The 26,590-nt window shown below is 47.6% G+C and overlaps 1 protein-coding gene across 2 annotated transcripts in view; it reads left to right on the forward strand.

Annotated features, from left to right (window-relative positions):
- Nucleotides 1-26,590, forward strand: part of PAPSS2 (3'-phosphoadenosine 5'-phosphosulfate synthase 2) — a 35,148-nt gene that overhangs the window by 4,988 nt on the left and 3,570 nt on the right. For both annotated transcript variants that reach the window (XM_080598471.1, XM_080598470.1), the window contains exons 2-9: nt 13,267-13,372; nt 17,710-17,945; nt 18,637-18,775; nt 19,041-19,159; nt 19,278-19,391; nt 20,317-20,428; nt 23,360-23,565; nt 24,885-25,020. In XM_080598471.1, the coding sequence (XP_080454597.1) occupies nt 13,267-13,372; nt 17,710-17,945; nt 18,637-18,775; nt 19,041-19,159; nt 19,278-19,391; nt 20,317-20,428; nt 23,360-23,565; nt 24,885-25,020 (1,168 nt within the window). The remainder of the gene's footprint in view (nt 1-13,266; nt 13,373-17,709; nt 17,946-18,636; nt 18,776-19,040; nt 19,160-19,277; nt 19,392-20,316; nt 20,429-23,359; nt 23,566-24,884; nt 25,021-26,590) is intronic.

The following is a 26,590-nucleotide window of genomic DNA, read 5'->3' on the forward strand; positions in this document are numbered from 1 at the left end:
ATGAGAAGCAAACACTAATTCAGTCTTCTGAGATCCCTTTCAGTACAGCAGCTGGTCCTTCTTCTGTACCTTCCTTAATCCCCTTTTTTTCCTTCCTCCGGCAACCTGAATCCTTTTTCCTGATAAAATCCTAGTTTCTACCACTTCTTTATGGTGTGGGTGATGCAGTAATCTTCCTTCTGCAGGCAACGTTTTGTGAGGCTTTTCAGATGCGCTTCTGGAGGAGAATGGATGTTACCAGCATTATTCACTGCCTGAGAATATGTCAAAAATGGATTTTGTAGGCAACGCTGATTAGCTGCCCGCTTTCAAAAGGTGCAGTAGTGCTAGCTGTTACAAGGTGAGCTAACTGTTATTTGGCCATGCTTCTGATTTTGCATGCTGAGTATTCATAAACCCAGGATTTAAAACCCAGCTTCACCCTGTGTGCTGCCTGGAGTTTGAGGATAGTTTGAGGATATTTTCACCTAACGCCCATTTATTAATGCAAGCTTACGGTAAGGCGCAAAGAAGGAAACTTAAAATTTTTGACCTCTGTGTGTGTGGCCCTTAAAAATCAGCAAGTCCCCCTAATTCAGATTAAGACCTGGGAGTTTATATGTGGGAATCTTTTTTTCTGATTAGCGTGGTCCCCCAAATGCTCCCTTGGTTTCTGCCTGTGACATTACAAGAGGCGTGGAGTCCTCTCTGTGCCTGGCATTCTCCTTCAGTTCAAAGACGTTATTGACAGCAGGAAGTATTTATTTCTGACCACTTTCAGAACTGACTTTTTGGGAGAAGAATGGTCTTTAATGATGACCTTAATGCTCCTTACATAAGCCTCCTGTGTGCCCGTATGGTGAAATCTTACTCTCAGGAGTAAGTACACCTTAAAGTAATTGCAGTGAGTAACATGGAGCTGTGGGACTGCCCTTGTTTATTATGAGGGCTGTTGCACAGTGAAGCATTCATGGCTGAGTAGTTCTTTCAGTCCTATCGAAAGAGCAGCTTGTTCTCTGTACACCTGTGGTGCTGCTGGTATTTCTTCCATTTGCTGCCTCTCTGCACCGAGCAGTGTTTTTACAACAAGCAGAAGGATACAGACGGTGCAGTGTGCTCTGGAGAGGCAGCCCAAGCCCGTCGACTTGGCAGTGTACCTAAGGGACTGTCCCCTTGCCAGGGTGACTGGCTGCACGGCTTGCATCTAAGCCCTTGCTCCTGTAACAAAATGTGGGTGCGCAGAAGATACCACTCAGAATACCTTGCAAAACTGAGGTGTTTGGTTAGCTTGAGAGAGACCCAGCTGAACTCATTCCTGCTTGCCCGGGAGGTGGGAGAGCTGGGAGGAAGATGGACATCCTCCTTGCTGGCTGTTTGTGCTGAGTTTTTCCTTGGATGTTCTCACAGAAGCTTAGGGGAGAATGGACCCTGGTAGTGAAACTGCCTTCCTAGGGTAAGTGTTGCAGCTTTGTCATCTGTTGGCTCCAAGACGGTGTCTCCAGGAAGCGGAGTGATGCGGCATGTGGCATCCCTCGGTTTCGCAGAGGATGCTCTTTCAGTAGCTTTGGGTAGGTCCCAAAGCTGTTACTTCCTGAGGTTCAGTTTTCCTCGTGCAGGGCTTGCATGTGTGTGATCACAAGTTACAGATCCTTATTTAAAGGTAAATTAACATGTAAAAAGATCTTTTTTTTTATTTAGAAAAAAAAAGGGAAAAACACAACATTAGATGACACCACTGAGGAAATACGAAGAGGGTTAATTTCTTTTCCTAAAAACTATTCTCATGTTGAAAAAACTGCGGCCACAGGGCAGAGTTCAGATGAAGTGTGATATCGGAAGCCATGCTGAAATGTTTGTACAGCCTTATTGTTTTCGTTGAGAACGAATGTAAAACAAAAAGTAGAAGGAGTTTATAAAAAAAATCCTAGATTCATCTGCTTGCATGCTTATTTTTTTTACTATTGCCTTGAATATAAAGAAAAAGACTGAAACATCTTGAAACATCTTTAAGGATGTTGATGTTCAAAACAGTTCTGGATTACTCATCACAGTGACACTTGAACAGGCAGTAGGCAGCAAAACGCTGATTTTAGTGAATCGACATGGCTTGGTCTTGGTTGTGTTTGTCAAGACTGTGTTTCTAGTGTTTTACCAGATGATTTGGTTTACAGGTGTGATGTGTTTTCTGAAACGCAGTCCCTTACTCATTGCACCGTGATAGCAAACAGTGATTGTTTTCTAATTGCTCATCACGTGCTTAGGTTTTCTGATACTCCTTGTATTATTTTCTGTCACTTTTTGCTTTATCTCTTTCTCTCTTTTCTTTGAAGATCCAGGAGAGGTCATCAGATTAACTGTCTCAATATGCTCTTTATCAACTTCTTTTGTTTCCAATAGCTCTTACCGTTTTTCTGCCTCTTTCTTTTGAAGTCCTTTGCTATTAAAAAGTTACCTTTCCAGTCTGTTTCCCTTGCCTTGCTGTTTCATTAACTTGTGCTGTTTTGCAGGGCTGCCAGCATACCAGCTGCTTGTTTATGAACCGCACTCTGTCTTCTGAAAGCAGGGTTGTTCATTTTGGGGAATTTCATGGAGGAAAGGACAGAAAAAGTTGCAGTCTCCTAAGTATGAACGGCTCTTTCTTTCTGTGGTTTGGGGAGGTTGAGTCACCCAGGGGATGGGGAACAAAATAGTCTGTGTGGTCCAGCTCCAGGAGCTGTGTGCCGGGATCTTTGGTTTTGGGAAGGCTTGTCTTGTGTCCCTGATGGTGCCATGGCCACAGGAGCAGCGGGCTGTGTTTTTCAGGAGCTCTTGGGGACAAGTGGCCAGGCTTTTCTGCCAGGGCATGTGTGTTCACCCATTACATCCCTGGGACCAGATCTGATCCCTGCTGGCATGCTCTGAAGTCAGTCTTTTGCCTTCCCAGTGGGGCCTCAGGCTCTTCGGGACTTCTGTCCATCTCACAGGGGCTGGGGGTGTTTGGATGAGTGCAGCTGAGCACCGCTTGCTGGTGGGGTTAGCAGAGCTGCAGGTGTGACCGGGGACAGTGGCTGAGCCCCAGGATCAGCACCTAAATCCATCTCCCGGCTGGAAAAGAGATGGTCAAAGCACTGTGAATCAGCAGTGTTTCCTCTCCTGCTGCGGGACTCCTGGATCTGGCCTCGTCTGTTCTTTGGGTGGCACCGGTTAAGTCTCGGAGAGGTTGCCTGCTAAAACCTTTAACTCGTGCATAGGTTTCCATCTGTATGCTCCTTGGGCAGCTCCTACAAGGGATTTTAGGCAATACAGCAAACGATTCTGAAGACCCCAAGCTATCCAGACATGTGCACTGCAGATGCAAGTTAGATTTAGGCCACAATGATTTTGTTTTTCCTGAGGGTTTTCAGGAGAAGTACTGGCATACTTGCATTTATTACTGGGCTGATGTTGATCCTGGAGGGTGTCTTTAAAATAGCCTTTAAAAATTGAAAGACCTTTTCTATCTGAAATCAGGTATTTTAGATACACTTGCAGCTGTACATGCCCACAAAAGATAAGGGGTGTTTACGGGCCATGTTAATACTTCTTTAATGATATGCTCTGCCTTGAACTTGTACTTTGATCACAGTGCTCATGTGCTTTGGTATTTTAAAAGTCCTTTAAGAGAAATGGCATGTAATTCAGGTCATTATGTTACTTTACTGCTACCGTGAGTGTGGTGACTAATGATTATCTCAGATTTAGCTCTGAATCACAGCTGTGGGAAGTGAGAAATAGTTCCTTAATGGCCTCGCAGCTTAGTCATTTCTAAATGAAAATTTACTCGGAGTGTATCATTAACAAATGGAGGGATGCAAGAAAAAAAAAAAGGGTTGGTGAAAGCATTCAGTGTGGATGTGTCACAAAATTAGGATGCTGGAAAATTAGGATTTGCCTGTAGGGCTGGTAGCACTGCCTCCCATCTCCTCATGGAGCGGTCCTTTTTTATTTGCTTACAGCTTGGCTGAGTTACAGCTGTTTGTGTTAAGAGTTTTATCTGCTGAGAGGGTGCCAAAATGTGTTGGCCTGTTTGGAGAACAGAGCTTGAGAAAGAAGACAGCTTGAGTAATTTATTTTTTTTTTAATGTGGCTTTTCTTTAGATGCAGTGCTTTGGAGTTTGAGATTTTTTTGCCACACGCTTGCTAGATTGTTCATCTTTGGAAAACGACCATTTGTACTTACATTTCTAAGACTTTCTGACCTCGAGGTTTTCACAGAGTCTCTGGCAGAACAAAATGTTTTCCTCGACAGCAAAACGATTTTCATCTTTGCATTGTGGCACAAAAAAAAGCGTTTTGGGTGGGAGGCCATTTTTCAGGTCTGCCCAGCCCTTTTGATGGGAAGATCATCATCTTGTGAGCCCAAGGGGGTCGGAAGAGACGCAAACCTCATTTGGGGGGGTGAGTGCGGCGGTGGGGATGGGGTTGCACACCAGGAACCTGGGGCGTGATGCTGGACACGTCACGTCAGCCGTGGCCAGGGCAGCTGACTGTATCTGCCTCCGCCTGGAGCTGGTCTGAGACCTTTGGGATGTGTGGAAGACACATGGAGCTCTTGGAGGTGCAGCCTGGAGTCCAGGGGTGCTGTTCCTCGAATGTGTGCCATTTTTATATTGTGAGAGCTTGAGGCTCCATCTACTGTGTTTGTCTCTTCTGTCGCTGTAAAACTGGGGATCAGAGAGATGCTGGGAGTTTCCGAGAAGTTTTCTGAGGTGCCAGGTGTTGGTGGTCCCCAAGGAGGATGTGTGACTGTCCTTCAGCCAGCTGAGTGGTGTGCAGTGACCAAGACCTGCGCTACACTTGGTTTAGGGACAAGTGAGAGAAATGCTCTCTCTCTCTAGGAGTACAACATTTTTGGTGCTTATTTAAGCAAAGGTCTAGGTAACACACATGCGCCACGTAATTAAGAGGCTGTGCAGCAGCTTGTATGGGTTGCACAAGCAGCTGGGACAGGAAGCCTTCATCCCAGCATCTCCTAACTCAAGAGACCTTGACGTGGAGCCTGGCCCATGCAGCTTGCTGCATGGGTGGCACGGTGACTGGCGTCGCGGTAAAACAAGCTGCCACTGGGCCGGCAGCAGTACGGCGGCGTTGTGGCGGCACTGACTGAGGGAAGGTCCGTTCAGGCCAGCCTGCAGCGTCCGACAGAGCCAAGAGTGGGACCTGGGGAAGGGTCTGCAGCTGGGATATCCTGGTGTGTTGTCCCAGCTCCTATTAATTTATGACTTGAGATGCCAGAGGCCATCTTTCCACCTGCCAGTCCTTGATGGGCCTGGTAGTCCTTTATTCCTGCCATGAACGCATCTGATGACTTTTTTTCCAGCCAAGTGGGCTCTTGGCCTGCCCATCATGCTGTGGCGAGAAGTTCCCCTGTTAAACCCCGTGCTGCGGGACTGGCCCCGTGTCCCTCAGTCCTTCCTATCAGTGTGCGAATGTTCGTTTTTGAGATGGAAAATGCTGTGGCAAAGTCAAGGGCGTGCAGGTTGGAAGATGGTTCAGCTTTGCGGGTGGAAGGAGGTGCTGCTCTCCCGACAAAAGATGGAGTTGGTGTCTCAGCTGCGTGCCACAGCTAGAAGTTGGCCTCCAAGTTCAAAAACCTGTTGCATTCTCATTTAATAGGGACACGGAGCTGCTGAATGCAGCTCCCTGTACTTTGTGCTGGAGTAGTGCCACCACGTCAGTTCAGCTCTTAAACATACGTACTGATGGTCTGGGTTTGTCAAACTAATTTCTTGAGCTCTCAAGAGAAATGAGCTTGCTGAAGGGACGTGTTACTCTGCCGCGTTGGCTCACAGTGTTCGCTCGGTGAGCCAGTGGTAAGTGTCAGCTCTGAACAGCAGAGCTCGTATTTTTGATTGTGTGTCTTGTAGCAGAATGAAGCTTAGCTCAGCTGCTGATCTCCTGAGGCTGTATTGCAGGTTATGCTTTGTGTGGTATTTGGTGCAGGAATCCTAGCTGCCCATCTCGCTTGCTTTTAGGGATAGGGGTGGCTGCCTTGCCGTGGGAGGAGGTAGGATGTGTGCAGTGGCTTTACTGTAAATAACCACAACCTGTTAAATAAATTCCTGAATCTCGTATTCGGGGTGGGGGGGGAATACATATAATAATTCTCTGGAAATTTTTATATACCAAATTTAATGTGTAATCTAAATACGTACCATTGTCGTACTTTCCTTGAGGGACTGCTATCCCGTCTGCCATTTCCATGATCTGCCACTTTCCTCTGAAAGCTGACGCGGAAGCTTGTCCATGCGTGCTCTCGGTCGCTTTTCCTGGCCAGGCACCGCTGCCCCGTGCTGCCGGGGCATCATTTCCCCGCCGACACCATCGGGGCACGTGGAGCAGCCCAGCTGGCCGCCCGCCACCTCTCCGTGCGCCGTGGGGAGCTGCCTTTGTGGGCGCAGGGCACCGCGCCACCTCCGCTCTTTCACAGCTCGTCGCCTACCTGCTGGCTGCATAATTCCGTTCCTCACAGTTTTCTCGGCCATTAGATGGACACCCTTGATGGATCTTTGTGGGCGTCCAGTCCAAAACCTACAGTGAGAATGTGATTCGTGTTCCCATGATCTGCTGGAGAACCACGTTTTGCATTGTCCGTGATCCCACAGGGCTGTCCCTGTCTTGGCATCACACAAAGCAGCCTTGTAACACACCTGGGCATGAAGGCAAAGCACTTCTCATTCTGCAGTGTAAAACCTAGTATTTGCAAAGTGGGTGTGAGCCAAACTGTTGAAATGAGTTCATTTAGGGGAGGTAATTTAGCAGAACTGCTCTGAATACTAAAAAAAAAATGGGGGGGGGGAGGTGGAAAGGAACCATAGGAGGATTTCTTCTTGTTATTTTTGTCAGCAGCAGACAAGATGCTTCTGTTGTCAAATATTTGCTTCCTGTCCAGATGTCCCTTGTAATTTTTGGAAAGGAGACAGGAATTTTTTATAACATCTGTCCTGGCCTTCCAAATTTGTCCTGGAAATACATGACCACAGGATGATTCAGTAATTTTTCTGGGTTGAGGAAATTAGAGTAGTGACATCATCTGTCGAGAAATAATAAAAAAAAAAAAAAAGGAAAATAAAACCCTGATCTGGATGATTTGTGTGACTTCAGAGAGAAGACTTTTAATGCCCAACCTGCTGCTTTCAAGTCAGTCTCGAAATCAGTATCTGATTTGCAAGGTGACAAGAACGTGAGCTTGTATGTTGAGCCTTATTTTTTTTTTCCCCCAGGGCTGTATAAAACTTGATTGTGGCAACCCCAAACACTCACATTTATACCAAATGAAAACTATTTTAGCAGCACTCAAAATCAGGGTCTTGCTAAGAGCTCAAAAATTCCTGTGGGTTAAGGAGAAAGCACTTTGGCTAACGCCACCTTGACAAACGTGTGTGTTAGCAATACTTGGCGTTCCAAACTGTCTGTCTGCAAGCTGAAAGCCTGCTTGTTTCAGGTAGCTAGGATGTCTGCTAGTCTCCTTAAGGCCTTCTGTATTATGCTCCTGGCAGGGAAAATGGGCTGATGTAGCGGTGCCAAAAGGAACAAGCGGCAGTAGCTGGCTGTGCCGAGGACCGCGTGTGGTCTGCTGTGGTTTATGAGAGAGCTGAATGCAGAAGGGAGCCCAGCTCAGCAGCCTGCCTGGTGTGAGCAAATGCTGGCAACCCCAGCGGGATATTTAGCACCCCATCACTGCATTATTCAACTAAAGCTAAAAAAAAAAAAATAATGCTGCTGTTTTTAACATTTTTATTTTATCAGTGCCTGAAGCGAGTGCGCCATCCTACGTGTCCCCGAGCTCTTCAGGTAGTGCTGTGCTGGGTGGCCCAAATGTGCAGGGAAGAGGGGGATGGTGGGGGGACAGGAAGGCGGGTGGCATGGAGATGCGTTGGGTGCTTGGGAAGCTCAATCCCTCCTTCCCCATCTGCACCTGCTGGCCCTGCTCCACTCTGTGGTGATGGGATCCTGTGGCCCGAAACAGGCGGAAATTTCCAGAGTCACTCCAGCTGTCTGGGGTTTTTCCCTGGGAAAGGAGAGAGCTGATTTTGAAACCCTTACCACCTTAGCCCTTTTCAGTGAACTACGGGGATGTTTGGGAAAAGCCTGTAGGTAGGGTGTTACAAGAGCTGCATCGTGACTGCTGAGGCTCCGAGGTTTCTCCGTTGTGCTTGATTATGACTGTATGAGCTAGCCCTCCATGAGCAAAACCCCCTGTTCTCACTCTGTTACAGAAGGTTTTTTCACCCGTGGTGGTGATAGGTGCTTTCTCTTCTCAATGATGCCCTGTTGCAAGAGCAGCTGCAGGAATTGCCCTCCTAAAAGATTTTTTTTAAAGGAAAAGTTCCATAACTTAATTTTTATCAGCTAATGAGAAAAAAAGATTTTTTTTTAATGCAGTGGCAGGATTTGGGAAGTAATTTTAAACGACAGGATCAGTCTCTGTAGGTTTAAACAAGCATTTGACTTCAAACATGAAAGCTTGCTTGATCATTTTATCATTTCAAAAGTCAGTTTTGTCATTTTTCAATATGATTGGCTCAAAGTGTTTTTGGAAGCCTATCCTTGTTGTTGCTATTGGTTTTTTTTTCCCTTTTGGAGAGTTTTCCAGGCTGAAGTACCAAAATAGGGCATGTATTAAACACTTAACTGGAGGAGTGAATCATCATCCTAATGACGTGAGTCCTGTAAGTAGAGATGATGCTGGGGGAGCCCCTGGAGGGCCCGAGGTGCTGCCAGATGTCCCCCGCCTCCATGCGAGGCCGGTCCCGCCGCTGGGAGCGGGACGCGGGACTGCGTGCCGCCGTGATGCTGTGCTCCAGCGCTGTTCCTCCGTCGGCGCCGTCCTTGGGCTGATGTGCGGTGTGTCGGAGGGAGCTGCTCCCCGGAGTCCCCCCAGCAGCTGTGGGGATGCTGGCTAAAGAAATGGGCAGCTGGGGCTAGAGGTGCGTCCTAAGGTCCAGAGTTTGTACCTATTTGAATTCCTAATGAAAGACGGATGGCAAATGGTCTGTGTAATTCCCACTTGTTGTTCGTCTAGTACATTTTCTATTAATCGTGCAGTTTTTCTGCTTCTAACAGATGTCAGACGAGGTTGGGAGAGGCCCCCAGATATGGTGCATTCAGCACAGCACTGTTGGGTAAGAGAAGATGCTGCCTGATAACAACTCATGTGGGCAGTCACACGCAGCCTTTGGTTTATCTGGGCATGTGCCACTGCTCCCTTTCACAGCCAACACTTAAGGAGAGCTGAGGTGACTTTTTTAGATGCCACAAGTTGAGTAGTGGCACCTCTCAGAGCAGGGGAAACTGATGGCTCCTGACTTCCATCAGGTCTGTGCTGTGGTGGGCTCTCTGGTCTCGACCCACGTCTCTTTATTTCAAAGGAGAACCAAGGAAAAGCCTTTCACTTCCTGCCTACAACCTGCTTTCACCAGCCAGGGGAGCATCATGTCCTGCTAGGGCCAAGAAACCTCATTTCTTTTGGAAGCCAGGTCAGGAGAGACATGATCTGAAAGATACTTGTGATCAGATACCTGTGATCAGAGAGATCTGATCTGAAAGATACCTATGATCTTACACTGGCCGAGGCTGCCCAGAGAAGCTGTGGATGCCCCATCCCTGGAAGTGCTCGAGCCCTGGCCAGATGGGGTTTGGGACAGCCTAGGCTGGTAGGAGGTGTCCCTGGAAGTGGAAGGTTGGAATGGGATGGTCTTTAAGGTCACTCCCAACCCAAACCATACTGTGATGCTGTGATTCTGCAGTCTTGGTGCCTCCCAGTTTGTCAACCTCATGGAAAGGTTCAGTAGGACAGAAGGTGAAAAGCAGAGCCCACTGCAGCCTTGGCAGAAGGTCTGGAATCACATATTAAATTTTCCCCTGTCCTGGATGAGGTGAGCCAGGGCGGGTGGTCTGGGCACTGAGCTTGTGTAGACGTGGCTAAACTCAGAATTCCTGCAAGAAATGCTTGCCAGTGTCTCTAAATTGTTCCGGCCCCCATGGGGCCCAGTGTTCAGGCGTGCCGTGGGGCTGATCAGAAGCCCTGATCTCTTTTAGATGTATTTTGAGGTCTTTGTACACAGGCTTGGTCTGTTTGGTTTACGACGATGAGATTAAAACCACGAGAAGAAAATCAGCAGACCAACCCTGTGTCTTACGAAACCTTATCTCTGCCTGCCAACAGCCTTACCGTGTACGCTCTTTCTAGATGAAATCTCTGAGGCTTGCTCTCAGGCCGTCGATGCTTATTTCTGGTGCTGCTGTGGCTTCTCTCTGCTTTCTTTCAGATCTGACTTCCCGAGCTGGTGGATGATGAGGTGGGGGTTTTGCCGAGCAGCCCCTTCCCAGCCACCAGTGAAGCCTCCCGTTGCCCTCTGCCTCTTATTTTCTGTGCAGCTGGTAACCAGGGTCAGAGTCGGTGTGAGTCCCACTGTTCAGACACATGACACTGAGGAAATCTGCCTCTGTAGCAGTGAGACTTCTAAGGGTGTAGGAGCAAAACTGGAGGGATTTGGAACCAGCAGGTATGAGAGGTCTGGAGGTGCTGCTGGGTTGCAAAAATGCACTCGGTGATGCTTTCCCAAGCTCCAAAAGATGCTGGTGTGAACAAAAAAACCTGCTCCAAGATGCATGCACTGTGCAAATTTACAGCAGCATGTACTTTTAACATAATAATCTCATTATGTCAGCCACGTAGGAATGTGTTAGCACCTGCATCTTCCTGAGGCACAGACGTTATCATATTCCTGGTCATGCAGAGCAGATCCAGCAGATCAGTGCTCTGCAAAGCCACTTTGTGAGGAAATAAGCGTGCTGCTGGAGTTCCTGCTGACGCAGGGGGCAGAAGGGTGTAGAAAGGAGCTTCGGAACTTGCAGGTTTCATTTCTCCACACAGAAATACCTGCCTCTTCTGTTGTGGTTTGCAAAGAAATTGCAAAATACGTGCTCCATGTGCTGGAGCGCTGGAGGGCTGTGTGATTGCCACGCAGGCTTCGTGTTGCATCTGGGATGGCTTCGCTGCAGCGCTGAGTCATGGTGCGCTGTTGAGAGGAGTGAGTTTGGGCACCCATGCCCAGCGCCAGAGCGGTGCCAGGCCTCAGCCAAAGGTAAAGCAGCAGGAACGCACTGTGGTGTCTTGGGCCCAGGGGTTGTTCTGGTGGCTGTTACCTTCCACATGTGCTCATTTAATCCTGCTTCAGAAGTCCGAACCTCTGGGAACAAGAAAAAATGAAACCACGGTGGTGCCATCTCATATATGCAAGCTCCAAATGCTCAAAAAGACTTTCGACATCCCCCCTGCAAATCAAACAAACAAAAAACACACCAAAAACAAACAAAAAAACAAAACACCAACACCCTGAAACCAAATGTTGAACTGTTTATCTTTGCCTTTTGTTTTAGGAGTCATGAGGATGTGTTCAGCTCAGTCGTGCTTTCCCAGTCGGACCCAGAGAGGTTTTGTTTGGGGTTTCTGGCGCAGCAGTTTTTGGGGAAGGGGTGGCACATTGTGATGCTCACGGAAGGGCTGCAAGACTTGAAGGGTGCTGCCGGTGTGCACTGGGGTCTGTCTCAGAGAGCATCTCATCTGCCTGGGTCCATAGCAGGCTGTTCCTTTGCACTGTACTCACATGGCAAAGGGTGATGCTGGTGAGATTGCCTTGCTGGCGGAGGAGGGAGGCTTGTTGCAGCGGGACGTGATTTGGCATGGGTATGTCACTGTGCAGGAGCACACGGGTGTTGGGGCTTGTCAAGGGAGACACCAGCAGTGTCCTTTGTCCAGTGAGCTCGGATGAGCTGCTTGCAAAGAAGGAAAAAGGAGTAGGACTTCAACCTGCAGAGGAGCAACTCTGGAAACACCCAAATAATTTTTTATCCACTGAAATGGCCATGGGAGGGGGAAGCAGCATCAGGGACCTACTCTGCTGAGAGCAGCAATGAAAAGGGGACCTGAGAGTCCCGGAGCGAGTAGATGTGTCACCCAGGGGGGCTGAGATGAGAGCACTGACAGCCTCTTCAGTCTGGGCACAAGGAGGGGGGGGTGCAAGAGCATCGGCTGCATTGTGCCCGTCCTGGAGGAACTGCTGCTCTGTCCTGGAGCTCTTCCAGTGCAGGTCCCACAGTCAGCCTCGGAGTCAAGATCTGTCACTGCTATTACGATTACTTGGGCCACGTTTGCCCGTATGTTAAGCTGTTTTGGAGCTGGGTATCTGTTCAGCATGCCCACGGGCAATTGCAACTGGAAAATTTCACCTTTTGTTTGCAGGCGTAAAAAGAGGCTAATTTTGGAGTTTTTAGCTAAACTGGAATTGGAATTGAGCATGACATTCTGAGTATATTTGATACATCTCTGTGGTGGGAGTTTGACCTCTGCTAGGATGCTGGCCTCTCTGAAAGGGATAATACTGAAGAGAGAAGAGGCAAGGAGGGTGCTCTTTCTCTTTTGTTACGGAGTAATTGTCACCCAGATTTCTGTGCAGGCACAGCCCTCTGGTGCATACAAAATACCAAGACTCCAGTGAAGGCTCATGCCTTTACTTCATCATATTAATTAATGGCCCAGAAAGCACAGGGAAAAAAAGGCTATTTTGCAGACACTTATAGAAGTTTTTCTCTCCCATTCCTCCTTTCCTTTTTGCTTGTTGAAAAAAAATCTCAGGCATATGAAATATGATGGCTTCCCTGCTGTGACTTCAGATGTAGAAATATTTACATAGGATGATGTGCATTATGAGAGAGCCTGGGTCCCCTGCTGCACCGACAGTACAGAAGGGATGAACCTGCAGTTCATATGCAGATTGCGGCTGAGGAGAAAATGTTTCCATGCCAGCTCCTGCTGGGACTTTCCCTTTTGCTGGCGCGGCTGGAAACGTAACTCTTACAATTAATGCGGCCGCCTGAGGCTCTGCAGGCGGTGCGCTTGGTTTCGTGGGACCTGACCACGCCGTGGCAGCGGTGAGGAGGAGCGAAGCCCTGCTGGAGGGGACAGGCTCGCCCGGTTCAGCCCTGCCAGGTCACTCATTCTGGCCACAGCCCACACCTGCACTTGGACAGACATAACTTACGCCGGTGGCTTAAAAGGTTTCCTCATTGTTTTCCCTTGTTTTCTTCCCATTTTCCTATTTTGGTTGTAGTGTTTTCCTGTACAATGAAATTGCCAGTGTTCGCCGCAATGGCTTGTGTAGATTTTTGAATGAATTTGCATCTCTCTTGGTTCCTGGCTGAAATTTTCTCACATACGAAGTGCAGCAAGGTAACGAAAGCTCTGTTTTGCTCTGTTTCCATTAGGGATCAACCAATGTGGTTTACCAAGCCCACCATGTCAGCAGGAGTAAGAGAGGACAAGTTGTCGGTAGCAGGGGTGGATTTCGAGGCTGCACGGTTTGGCTAACAGGTATTTTCATCTGGGCGCGAATGTCTTGCTTCATGTGGGACAGCTGCTTGCATGAATGAGGGGGATAAGGAGGACAGCTTGGAGGTGGGGTTTTGGGATCTGCGGGAAACACCAGCGTTCCTTCTGAGTTGGGAGTTGCAAAACAATTTTGAGTAGGAAACACTGCCACGTGGTGTTTGTAAAGCAAGATGTTCTCCCTGGCAGCTGCTGTCCCTAACTAACATTGTTATAAATTTCACAACTGTTATTGGGGCCTCCATTTCCTGGCTCCCTTGATTGAACACATAAAAAGCCCTGCGGGTCACGCTTGTTGTCCTAAAGCGTGTGGCTGAGGAAGCCTTGGCTCAAACCCAGGCAGCCCCTGGCAGTGAAACACACCCAGGATCGTCCGGAACAGCACACACAGATTTTCATTCTGGGTCAATGGGAAATTTATGGGGGCACTTAGGTTTACTGTGTTTCAAATGACCTCATGAGCAGCAAAACAAGGTGGTCTCCTTGTCTGGAACGCAAATACGCCCAGGCAGTGAGTTGTACTGAAAGTAATTTCTTGTGCTGCCATCGCGGTTTTTGTATGTTATTTCTCATTCTGTGCACCTTCTGGTGTGTTGCTTTTCTCTTCTGCTTTGAAAAACCAACTCAGTATTTGAGGACTAGGGACTGCTAAAAATGACAACAGCATTTATTGTGCTCTGCTGATAATTACACGACAATTTTTTTGCTACTTTCCACTTTTTTCTTTGCTTGTTAAATACTTATATTTTCTTTGGCTGCCAGACGATGATGCAAGACATGAGTGGAAGGGTTTGTAAAGCCATTCTGATTTGCCTTCATTATCAACTTGTGTTAGATGTTGGATTAAAACACATCTCTATTTTGTTTTCCTCTTTAATCTCAAGAAGGCCAGTATCTTATCTGTTTTAACATCATTTCTGAAGCCAAAAATAACTATCCAAGGCAATTTCCTTCTTTCAAGTGTCACTCCAAGCTCCTGCATACAAAAACTTTGAACTTCTTTGGCTGATGACTACTCTTTTGTGATCTTGGGGAATATGGGCCTGACGAAGAGCAAAGTCAGGACCCTGAACTTCCAAAGAGCGAACTTCAAGCTATTTAAAGACCTGGGGTAGGAGATCCCCTGGAACACTGTCCTCAGGGACAAAGGAGCTGAACAGAGCTGGAGACTCCTTGAGCACAAGAACTCTCCATCCCCCTGGGTAAGAAAGCAGGCAGGGAGGGCAGACAACCGGGATGGCTGAGCAAGGACCTGCTGGTCAAATTGAAGCTGAAGAAGAAAACACACAGGCAGTGGAAGCAGGGACACGTGGCCTGAGAAGAGTACAGGGATGCTGCCCAGATGTGTAGGGATGGGATCAGGAAAGCTGAGGCACAGATAGAACTGAGCTTGGCAAGGGATGCAAAGAATAACGGAAAGGGATTCTGTAGGTACATTCTTCAAAAGAGAAAGGCCAAGGAGAGTGAGGATTGGTAATGACAGACACTGAGAAGGCTGAGGTGCTCAGCAATTTCTTCACCTCAGTCTTCACTGTCAGTCAGGTTTCCCAAGTCTCTCATTTCCCTGAACCTGTAGATGGGAGCTGGGGGAGCAAAGTCCCCCTCCACTGTAAGTGAAGAGCAGGTTCGAGACCACCTGATGAAACTAAACAAGTACAAGTCTATGGGGCCTGATGCCATGCATCCCAAGGTCATGAAGGAAGTGCCTGATGGAGTTGCCAAGCCTCTCTCCATCATGCTTGAAAATCCTGGTAGTCAGGTGAAGTCCCTGGTAACTGAAAAAAGGGAAACATCACTCCCATTTTTAAAAAGGGTAGAAAGGAGGACCCAGGGAACTACAGACTGGTGATCCTCACCTCTGTGCCTGGGAAGATCATGGAAAAGATCCGCCTGGAAGCAATGTCAAAGCACATGTAAGACAAAGAGGTGATCTGACACAGCCAGCATGGCTTCACCAAGGGCAAATTGTGCCTGACCAATCTGGTGGCCTTCTGTGATGGAGTGACTGCATCAGTTGACAAGGGAAGACCGACCTATGTCATCTACCTGAACTTCTGTAAGGCTTTTGACATGGTCCCACATGACATCCTGATCTCCAAATTGGAGAGAGACGGATTTGATGGGTGGACCATTCAGTGGATAAAGAGTTGGCTTGAAGGTCACACCCAGAGAGTGGTGGTCAATGGCTCCATGTCCAGGTGGAGGCCAGTGACAAGTGGTGTCCCCCGGGGGTCTGTCCTGGGACCAGTGCTGTTTAACATCTGTATCAATGACATAGCCAATGGAATCAAGTGCACCCTCAGCAAGTTTGCAGATGACACCCAGCTGAGTGGTGCAGTCGATACAACAGAAGGAAGGGATGCCATCCAAAGGGACCTCAACAAGCTTGAGAAGTGGGCCCACGTGAGCTGAATGAGGTTCAACAAGTGCAAGGTGCTGCACCTGGGCCAGGGCAATCCCAGACAGGAGGACAGACTGGGAGAAGAACTCACTGAGAGCAGCCCTGTAGAGAAAGAGTTAGGAGTTTTAGAGGACAAAAAGCTTGACGTGAGCCAGCAGTGCATACTTGCAGCCAGAAGGCCAACTGCATCCCGGGCTGCATCACCAGAGGAGTGGCCAGCAGGGGAGGGAGGTGATTGTCCCCCTCTGCTCTGCCCTCATGATGCCCCACCTGGAGAGCTGCATCCAGGTCTGGGGCCCCCAGCACAAGAAGGATGTGGGTCCAGAGGAGGGCCACGAAGATGATCAGAGGGCTGGAGCACCTCTCCTATGAAGAAAGGCTGAGAGAGCTGGGGCTGTTCAGCCAGAAGAAGAGAAGGCTTCGGGGTGACCTCACTGCAGCTTTTCAATACTTAAAGGAGGTTTATAAAAAAGGTGGAGAGCAACTTTTTGCTCGGGCAGATAATGACAGGACAAAGGGGAATGGTTTTAAACTAAAAGAGGGGAGATTTAGATTAGAGGTTGGGAGGAAATTCTTCCCTCAGAGGGTGGTGAGGCAGTGGCACAGGTTGCCCGGAGAGGTTGTGGATGCCCCATCCCTGGAGGTGTTTTAGGCCAGGTTAGATGAGGCCCTGAGCAACCTGATCTAGTGGGTGGCGTCTCTGCCTATGGCAGGGGGTTGGAACCAGGTGGTCTTTGAGGTCCCTTTCAACCCGAGCCATTCTATGATTCTGTGACATATGCAGTGGCCTCCTAACTTCCCAACAACTGACTTTTAAGAGACCGTATGGAAGGATGTTACATGGACTATGTAGATGAAACAGAAGGACACCTGAGTGCCCTGCATTGCTGAGGAAGGCCCTCAGGCTGTTGTACTGCACAAACGAAAGGCACAGGCAGCAGCACGTCCAGCCACATTTCCTCTCCAGCACAAGCATGGCTGTTCTGCATCATACTGAAAGTCCACCTCGCCTGGATCTCATTTCCATCACTGGCCAATAGTAGGTGTCATGGGGTATATAAATAAACAGGCAGGCAGGTGATGCTTTCTCCTCAGGATATTTTCCAAGGCGAAGTGTTTCCTGAGGCAGGCATTGTGTTTGGAGGTGTTCCCTTTCCTAAGTTGAGATCCTCTTCCATCTCGAGGAGCTTTCAACACATGCATCCCCACCCAAGAGAAAGGAGCAGTTTTGGTGCCTCAGGTCCTCTTGCAGCTCTGCTAAACAGGCAGTAGCAAGTGCTCATTGTGTGAGTGGATGGAGCTGGGGTGGGAAGCAGCCACCTCACTTAGGATTGGTGACTTTCTGGCTGCTGACTCCAGGAGGTGCAGAGCCATCCTGTTCCGCTGTCACAGATCTGTGGCTGCTGTTCCTGCATAAGCGGAGGTGTCTGTGGATGCTCAGGGGCTGTTGCTGCTGTTGGAGCCCATCCCACTGCACGCACTTGTGGCAAGAATCTCTCCTTGATCCACTCCAGGAGAGCGGTTGGCTGTCCAGAAGGGGAAGAAGAGGAGGAAGATGCTGAAAGATGTAGAGGCAACAGCATCCTTTAATGCTTTCTCTACTTCCTGACACCTGCTTGTTCTACCGTGGCCCAGCAGGATGTACTTCTGCAACACAGCTGGGCTGAACCTGTCCAGATGGGAGGGTCTAACAGCATTTCTCATAGCATTAATGCCACCCCTGGAGTAAGGAGGTTTGGCCAGGGTCCTGTGGTGGTAACAATACACTGAAAAGATTACTCCAACCTCCCTACCTCATTTTTGCTAAAGCAGCTCCGGACAGGAGGAGTTTTGTTGCCAGCATCTCAGGAGGAATTAGGTTATGGTGTCATTTTCATTCTTTTGAACTCAAACCTGAACCTCACTTTTCTGTCTCCAACAGGCCTTTCTGGAGCTGGTAAGACAACCATCGGCTTTGCTCTGGAAGAGTACTTGGTCTCTCATGGCATCCCCTGCTATTCCCTGGATGGTGATAATGTTCGGCATGGCTTGAATAAAAACCTGGGTTTCTCAGCCGGAGACCGTGAGGAGAACATCCGCCGCATTGCAGAGGTGGCCAGGTTGTTTGCTGATGCTGGGCTCGTCTGCATAACGAGTTTCATTTCTCCTTTTTCAAAGGTAAACTCTCTGCATCATATGCTGCGCTCTTCTGGATGGCCTTGATCTAATGAATGTTCCTAGGAAAGAGACGTTTATGTATATGCCATCAGATGTTCCTTTAGCTTCTCCACTCTTTTGTGCAATGCCACTGGTATACAGAGCTATAAAGATCGGTACAAGTTTCTGGAGTGCTGTTGGACATAACGTTTTTGCTTTCAGAATTGGTTAAAAGTTAAGTGATGTTTGAAATCTTATTATACAGGCTCCTACTGTTAACTTGTTAGGAGGCAGAAAAGAGGCGTAAAAAAATAGCCTGTCATAGTGGTATCAATGCTTTATTTGAAGAAGCGTTGATTGTGTTTTTATGCTTCCTGAGAATGCCAAATATCTGCCATTATCAAGCTAATATAAATAGTTGAATAGATGCCTTTTTTTTTTTTTTAACACAGGACTGATTCACATCCTAAGGTTCTGCTATCCTACTTAATGAAGAGGTCTTCTAACGTACCTTTAAAGAAAAGGGGGGAAAAGAGATATAAACCTTTAATTAGAATTAGTTTAAATTTAATTTAATAAATCCATACCAAAGATGAATTTACCTGTGTCAGATTCCAGGGAATGTCATTTAGTAGGAAGGTATTTGTTGCAATATGTTATGAATATGTTATGCATATGAAAACATATGGTTTTCCCATCTTTCTTGAAACAGGATCGTCAAAATGCACGGAAAATTCATGAGGCAGCTGGGCTTCCTTTCTTCGAAATCTTTGTAGATGCTCCTCTAAATATTTGTGAAAGCAGAGATGTAAAGGGACTGTACAAAAAGGCAAGAGCTGGAGAGATCAAAGGTATGCAAGAATGAGCTCTTAATTTGACTTTTGCTTAACGAAGTGTCAGGTAGCTTATCTTTGCAGCTCTGCACATAGAAAATCTCTGGAAGTGGGTTAGTAAAGGCTCTTTGTAGTACACTATTTCCCTAATCTTACTATCACAAGCATCACTTCCAGTACTCAGTACAGCTTGAATGCTTGCTAGTTGTTTCTGTAGTGGTGTTGACTCTAGGGCATGGAGTATTACATTAAATAAATTTGGTTTGGGTTTAATTGTCCATAGGATTCACAGGGATTGACTCAGAGTATGAGAAGCCTGAATCTCCTGAACTAGTGTTGAAAACAAACGTTGCATCAGTGTCTGAATGCATTCAGCAGGTTGTGGAGCTCCTGCAGACACAAGTAGGTCATTTGTTTTTACCACTACCACCGGCAGCTCAAAAATCTGACTTCACATACTGACTTCTTGGTGTGCATTTAAAAAGCAGTGTTACGAGCGCTGTCTCTTTCTCTCTTTCAGAACATTGTGCCCCGCGCGTCGATTAAAGATGTTCTTGAGCTATTTGTACCCGAAAATAAACTTGATAGTGTCCGAGCTGAAGCAGACATGCTACCATCCATAGAGATCACGAAGGTAACATCTCATTTGAATGCTGCACTATGACTCAGTCATTGGTTTGCTTTTTGAAGGGCAGAAGCATAGATAGGGATGTGGCTAAATGGTGCGCTGTTCAAAGAATCGCAGACTGGTTTGGGTTGGAAGGGACCTTAAAGCCCATCCAGTTCCAACACCCTGCCATGCACAGGGACACCTCCCAGCAGACCAGGTTGCTCAGAGCCCCATCCAGCCTGGTCTTGAACACCTCCAGGGATGGGGCAGCCACAGCTTCTCTGGGCAGCCTGTGCTGGTGCCTCACCACCTTCATAGTGAAGAATTTCTTCCTTATATCTAATTTAAACCTACCCTCTTTTAGCTTAAAGCCATTCCCTCTTGTCCTATCACCACATCCCGTGACAAAGAGTCCCTCCCCAGCTTTCCTGTAGCCCCCTTTAGGTACTAGAAGGCTGCTATAGGGTCACCCCGGAGCCTTCTCTTCTCCAGGCTGAACAACACCAGCTCCCTCAGCCTGTCTTCATAGGAGATGAGTTCCAGTCCTCTAATCATTTTTGTGTTGATTTTGTGGTTCCTCTGATTGCTGTGTCCTTTCATGGCTGTGGTTTATGACGAAATGAAGTGTAGTTCTCATCCTCAGACATTTTATCCTGTTGTGTCTCTCTGCTCTGTCCTGTAGCACGCCAGGGCCATCAGCTTCGTTGATTGTATTAGGACAGCCCCACGTGGTTGTGCTATGGAAGGGTACAGATCTAGCTTTAAAAAACAAAACAAAACCAAACCAAACAAAACAAAAAAAAACATCACACTGACCCCCAGCACCACTTTTTTCCCCTTTATGAATGTCCTCTATTTAACGCTAAATGGTGAGACTGCTTTTGCAGCAGAAGGAAAGGAAGAGCAGTGAGAGCTGGTGACAGGAGTGCCCTGTGGGTTTGTTTTGCAGCTGGATCTGCAGTGGGTGCAAGTGCTGAGTGAAGGCTGGGCCACGCCACTGAAGGGCTTCATGCGCGAGGCAGAGTACCTGCAAGTGATCCATTTCGGCACCCTGCTGAACGGTACGAATCCTGCACTTTGAGAGACCTGACACTCGCGCTGCGGTGTTGTAGCAGGCACTCGTGGAACAGCTTGATGCTCAGCTGTGTTTCAAGCCTCCTTTCCTCTGAAGTGCTAAATGCAAGCCCTCATAAAGGAGTGCGGGAGCTGGGAAGCTGTGCTCTGAAATGCACCAAAGAATACAAAAGGTGACAGAGTTCACAGTGCTGTGGCCAGGGCCCTGTGTCACGCACTAGACATCCCACATCATGCTGTTCAAAGGTTTTGGCTACCATTATATGTATATACATAAAACCTCTTAACCCTGCATGGTTCTGCCAGGGAAGGCTGCCAGGCTGAATTTCAGATGAGAGGAGAGGTTAGCTAATCCTTGGAAACAGGGCCAGGGGCTGATTTCTCTTTCATTTTTCCTATTTTCCCCATTACCGTAGCTTGAAATAAATCAGATTTAGGTACTGATTAGCAACTTAATAAGAGTTTTTTCATCCCTGGAAGAGGCAAATAATACTCAGGCAGTGACAACTACAGTTTGGGGTAGTAGATATGTGCATCCCATGTCTCAGATAGAGATGCCATTGCCGTTGCCATGCACGCAGTGAATGGGTGAACGCGTTGGGTTCTGTAGATCCAATACGGCTCTCTGGCCTCAGAGTTTGGGATCTTGGTGAAGGACTCACTGTGGAGAGTCTTGTCCTCCTTCTAGAGGACCCTGGTCCTGCTTTGGTCATTCAGGGCAGTAATTTGCTGCTGGCACTGGGATTCAGGCACTGTACCTCAAGTGCAAAGCCAGCGCTTAGTTCAGGACTGCCCATGTTGGGCTGGAGCAGGGTCTGCATGTGGACATCTGTAGTGTTCTTCAGCTTTCAGGCATGCAGTAGCCTAAACACTGTGCAAACAGCATTCAAAAGTACATTTCCTTATTGTCAGACCTGGAGCTGTGGTCTTCAAGCTGCCCCTTGCATACCTGACGAGGTCCCAGAGGTGCCCCAAAACGACCGTGTTGCCACAGAGCTCTGCTGCTCAGAGGCTGTGGGTGGTGGGATTGGGTGTGCCTTGCCCAAGAGCTTCCATGCCAGTCTTTCTAAAGTCTGTGGCCCAGTTCTTCTTCCCCCGGGGGTGTGGGTGATGTTTTAGGCAGCCCAGCAGGAGCAAGCTGTGCGTGGGACATCTGTGATCTGGTTCAGTGGCCCAGCATCAGCATGAATCTGTCCTCCACTCTTGTGGTTGATAAACAGGCATTTTTCACGCGCTGAGGAGTACGTCCCACACTGGCATACTGATAGTTAGAACAAGAGCAGCGTTAAAAATAGATGGAGAGAAAGCACCGATGCTGCGCATCCCTTCGGGTGCGTGCAGTGTGTGCGGCTGGATGAGCACTGCTGGGCTGGCCGGCAAAGGCCATGTTTGCGAGGGAGCGCCCTGCCCTGCCCTGCCCGCCGACACACAGTGTTTGCTGGAGGTTTCAACTGAGCTGCTTTGATTCTGGAAACCATAACTGGTGCCTGTGAGTGTTAATTATCTTAATTGTGTTTGTATTCTCCCAGGAAAGAATCACTCTGTAGCTGGTATGTATTTAACTGTCCTCAGGTTATATGAAAATCACTACAATTAGATTTTTTGCTCTGATTTTTTTGCTATTTAAATTATTAACACTAAACACACCCACATCCCATTTATGATTCCGCTGTTTACAAAATGGCATGTATACCCCATGTCCTATTGACCAGTCTGCACAAAAATCCTAGTAATTTTCACTGGAGTGATTTTTATTAGTGTCTTGCATTTGAAAATGCCATGCTGACTTTTCCACATTGACTTTATTGACTAATCGCTGGTTAATATTTTTTAAATATATGAAGTTGATATTGATTGATTCACATGTGACTAGTTACAGGTATCTGATCATTCATGAAGTTGCTTGAAAATTGCTGCCTGGAAGATGATACAGAGTCATGAATTAAATGGAAAACTTTAATAAAGATTAAACAAAATCTACATCATAGTCAAAATCCTCGAATTAAGACTCTCAAGGGTCCAAAATGATTTCAGTCAGATCAGAACAAAGTGAATCAGTGATTTATTTGCTCTTGTTTATGAATGGCAACCCATGGGAGGGACTGCTTCTTATGTATTAATACTGGCATATCTGAGTGGGAAGACCTTAGTGGGGAAGTGAGAAATGGGGGGGGGGAGGATAAAATCAACATGACTTCAAGGCATTTAGAGACAACACAGAGATTAGAAACCACACATGCAAACATAGATTCACTGTCTATACAAAGAATAGATCAAAAATGGACTGCAAAGATAAAACTGAGAGGGGTAACAGTACAGAGATAACAAGGAAAAAAAGACAAAACATGATGATGTTTTCCCTGTTGGAAGAGTTGATTCAAGAGATGTGCAAATAGGGCAGTGCAGTGAATTTTCACGGTTGTGAGAGATGCCACCAGGCAAAACCACGCTGGAGTGGTCTTAATGGAGATTTTGTCCTGGAAGAGGAGACAGGTTATAGCCAGACTGTATTTACCATGTATGTTTACATTTTTCAAAGAGAATTTAAAACAAGCCAACTGAAAAAAAAAAATCTTCCTGGGAGAGAAAGAGTCCAGAAAATAAAGAAGTATTCCAGGTGTCTTTGAGACATCGCTGGCACTAAGATAAGGAGCTGTTTTAGTCCACTAACATTGGTATTTATTAGCAGCACAAAACAAAAATTGGTTAGTGAATAAATTCACATGACTGATGGTGAACTAATCACAGAAAACCTGGCCTCCTGTTTTCAGCCTCTGAAAACCTCTGTTTACTCAGTGCCCCCTCCAGCCTCTCCCATCACCCTCCTGTAGCCTATCTGAAGTAGTGTGGGAACACTTTGAGCAGTGCTGGTGCTCCAGGTCTTTGGAGGATGCTAACATCCACCCTTCTCTTGCCAGACGGCATTATCAACCTGACCATCCCCATCGTGCTGCCGGTTTCCACGGAGGACAAGCAGCGGCTGGAGGGCTGCGGAGCACTGGCGCTCAGCTACAAGGGGCGCAAGGTGGCGATCCTGAAGAACCCCGAGTACTTCGAGCACAGGAAGGAGGAGCGCTGCGCCCGCATCTGGGGCACCACCTGCGCCAAGCACCCACACGTCAAAGTAGGTTTGTCCCTGTCCCTCCTATTGTCGGAAACCTGGCCGAGATTAGTAATGTGCCATGGGGGGCTGGAGAACCAAACTCCTCTGAGGTTTCCATGGTGTTGGGTGTCCTGTCAGCTCTCCAAGCCCAGCTCCTCATTGAGAACCATCACTTCTCAAGCGTGCAGGAGGGCTGAATTTTTAGGCTTACAAGCAACTGTTAACACTGCACTTGCTGTTTAGCAAGAGCATCGGTCAGATAACAAATGGTAGAAAGGGAAAACAAGTGTACTGCTCCTCTCATTCATTTATTTTCATGAGTGTACCAACATCCAAACGTTTTTAGCATGCTCAACAACTTAGATCCCAAGGTGTTCCTGCTCTCGGGGGCATGATGATGTCAGTGATTCTGCCAAACACTGATGCTGCAAATCCCTGGCTCGTGCTCCTTTTTAGCTACGCTTTACTCCTCAATGTGGCATTCATGCAGGCAGCCAACAAAGGGTTTGTATTTTTACGCTGTATCTTTTCCCTTCTCTTCGCTGGCCATACGAAGAATATCATCCCTTAGTAAGGGAGAGCTGCAAGCTATGCCAAGCAGCTTGAACTAAAAGGCCAAAGCCATACTAATTCTCTTCCCTTACCTTAAAATACCTCCCTCAATTATTTAGCAGCAGTTGCTCTCTTGACAGAGCAATCTTAGTTATGAAAGTTTAACGATACCATTGACGGCAAAGAAAACAGCTGTGACAGTACAGTAATGCCAATTTAGGGATTTCTTATAAAGACTTGTGGTGAGATCCTGAGCAGGTCAATGCAGGATAACGGCCCCTAGGTTGTTCTGAATGGGGTTGGAAGCCTCATTATTACAGCTAGAGAAGGATTCAACAAATTGTGGGGCTGCGTACTCACCAGGCAGCACCCCAGGAGGATAATAACATTTCCAGCATAGGAGGGAACAAAAGGTGGGCAACACAATGGTGTTACCATCACCAGAGCACTGTTCGCTCTGTGGAAAGGCTTTGCAAGAGCAAAAGCTCAGATGGAGGAAGGTCTAGTGCCCTAACTTCTTGACCTCCAGGCTGCAGAGAGAAGTCTGGCACCTAGCTGGGTGCAGCGGTATGGTCTCTGCGGCTGACGCCTTGCTTTATGTCACTGCACTGCTCATGACATTCAGATCACATTGTCACTTTGGTAATGTTTTCAACCTTGCAAGTTGAAAAGAAAGAAAGATCGCTCCACAAGCAGAATCGTACCTAGTGCTTTCAAAGGAGGCTGGGAAATGAGAGAAGAATTTTTTTTTTTTTTCTGTCCTGATGTAACCTGTGTGTAATTCACAGATGGTGATGGAGAGTGGAGACTGGCTGGTTGGTGGAGAGCTCCTTGTGCTGGAGAAAATCAAATGGAATGACGGACTGGACCAGTACCGTCTGACACCACTCGATCTCAAGCAGAAGTTCAGAGAAATGAATGCTGGTGAGTTGAGTGCTTTGGGCTAGCACCAATGACTCTGCTCTTCTTACCAAGAAATCTTACCATTAGTGCCATTATTTCTCATGAGTTTAATAGGTTAATGGGTAAATGCTAATGGGTTAATTGGTTAATGGGTAATTGGCTAATTCATGCTGTATCATTAGATCCCTGTGATATGCTACAGACTTGTCAGGTGGACCAGGGAGCCTGCCCTACTTCTGAAGCTTTCCAGCTGGCTCACTAATTCATGAGCCTCTCAAGTGTGTGCCCTCCTCCCATCTTTCCTGACACTATGAGATGTTTGTGGCCTGTGATTGCTCACTCCCGGCCTTTCAGCACCTGCCAGATTGCTTTCATATGCTTCTGAGACTGGGATGGAGCAGTGGGGAGGGCAGGAAGTGCAAAGCAGGCACACCACAAAAACGGCGTGGGGTCTCCTAGGGTAGGAACAGTGCTTGCATCAGGCAGCCTCCCCAGTGGGCTTTTGCAGACACAGGACTGGAGAGTGCTGAGCATGCTGCTCATGACTCCTCTGTCCTCCCTGGCTGGCCAGGTCCTCTCCTTCCACACCCAGAGCATGTAAAGTCCTGTGCTGAGTGCTTGGCCTTCAGGCACAAAGGCGAGTTCTGGTTACTTGCAGGTGGTGCTCTGCCCCAGGGGCTGTCTTGGCAGTCTGTGGGGCATCCGATGGCCATCCGGTGCTGTATTGTCTCAGTATTTCCAGAGAAGGGTTTCTAAGCAGGATTTGCCTTCAGTCTGTTTGGCAAGTCCTTAGGGAGCAGGCTGAGAGGTTGTTTACACCCGTAAGTAGTTTACACCCATAAGTCAATTGTGTTCTCATGAACTCCTGTTTCTGAGCACCAGAGGTATCTGTGGAAACAGCCCTAGTATGGGCTAAGGGGCACTTCTGCAAAACAAGGTTTCAAAGGGAGCAGCCCAATCTGAAGAGCTCAGTCTGTAAATCAGCCTGTGTAGTTAGACCCCATAAATCTCCTGTTACACCTGGCATCTCTGCCTGGCTCAGTTCTCACCTCTGCCACCAGAGACAGGGCTTTTATAGTGTTCCTGCAAGATCAACACATTAGGGCTAATTAAGTTTTGCACAGTGAGCGTGAAGTTAACCCTTTCAACCCTCACCTGCCATGCTGTGTGGTGCTACAGCATCCCAGCAGCAGAGGGGACCAGCAGCAGCAGTGGCCATCAGCAGTGGAGATGCCAGTCCTTGCACACTCATTTCCTTTCAGTGATCAAAGAGGGAGATAGTGCTGGCCTTCATGAAGGTGCCATAGAGCTTGGGGAGGTGACAAATAGCTTTAGAAGCCAGGGAACTCAGCAGAGGTTTACATTTGTGCCCAGTGGCATCTCAAAACATGACAGGAGAGCTGATCAGACTGAAATTGGCTCCAAAGGAAGGATGTGCAATGAAAATAAACTTGGCAGGGTCACTGTACCTGTGTTAAATACTTATCTAAGGTATTTAAGGTCTCTTTCCTGTGAAGATAGGACAGCAGACCCTTCTGTATCTTATGGCTGTGCCAAAATGTACAGAGTGGATAAATGAAGCAGTGCAGAG

This window comes from Anser brachyrhynchus, assembly GCF_964034855.1.
Source record: "Anser brachyrhynchus genome assembly, chromosome: 6".
Taxonomy (NCBI): domain Eukaryota; kingdom Metazoa; phylum Chordata; class Aves; order Anseriformes; family Anatidae; genus Anser; species Anser brachyrhynchus.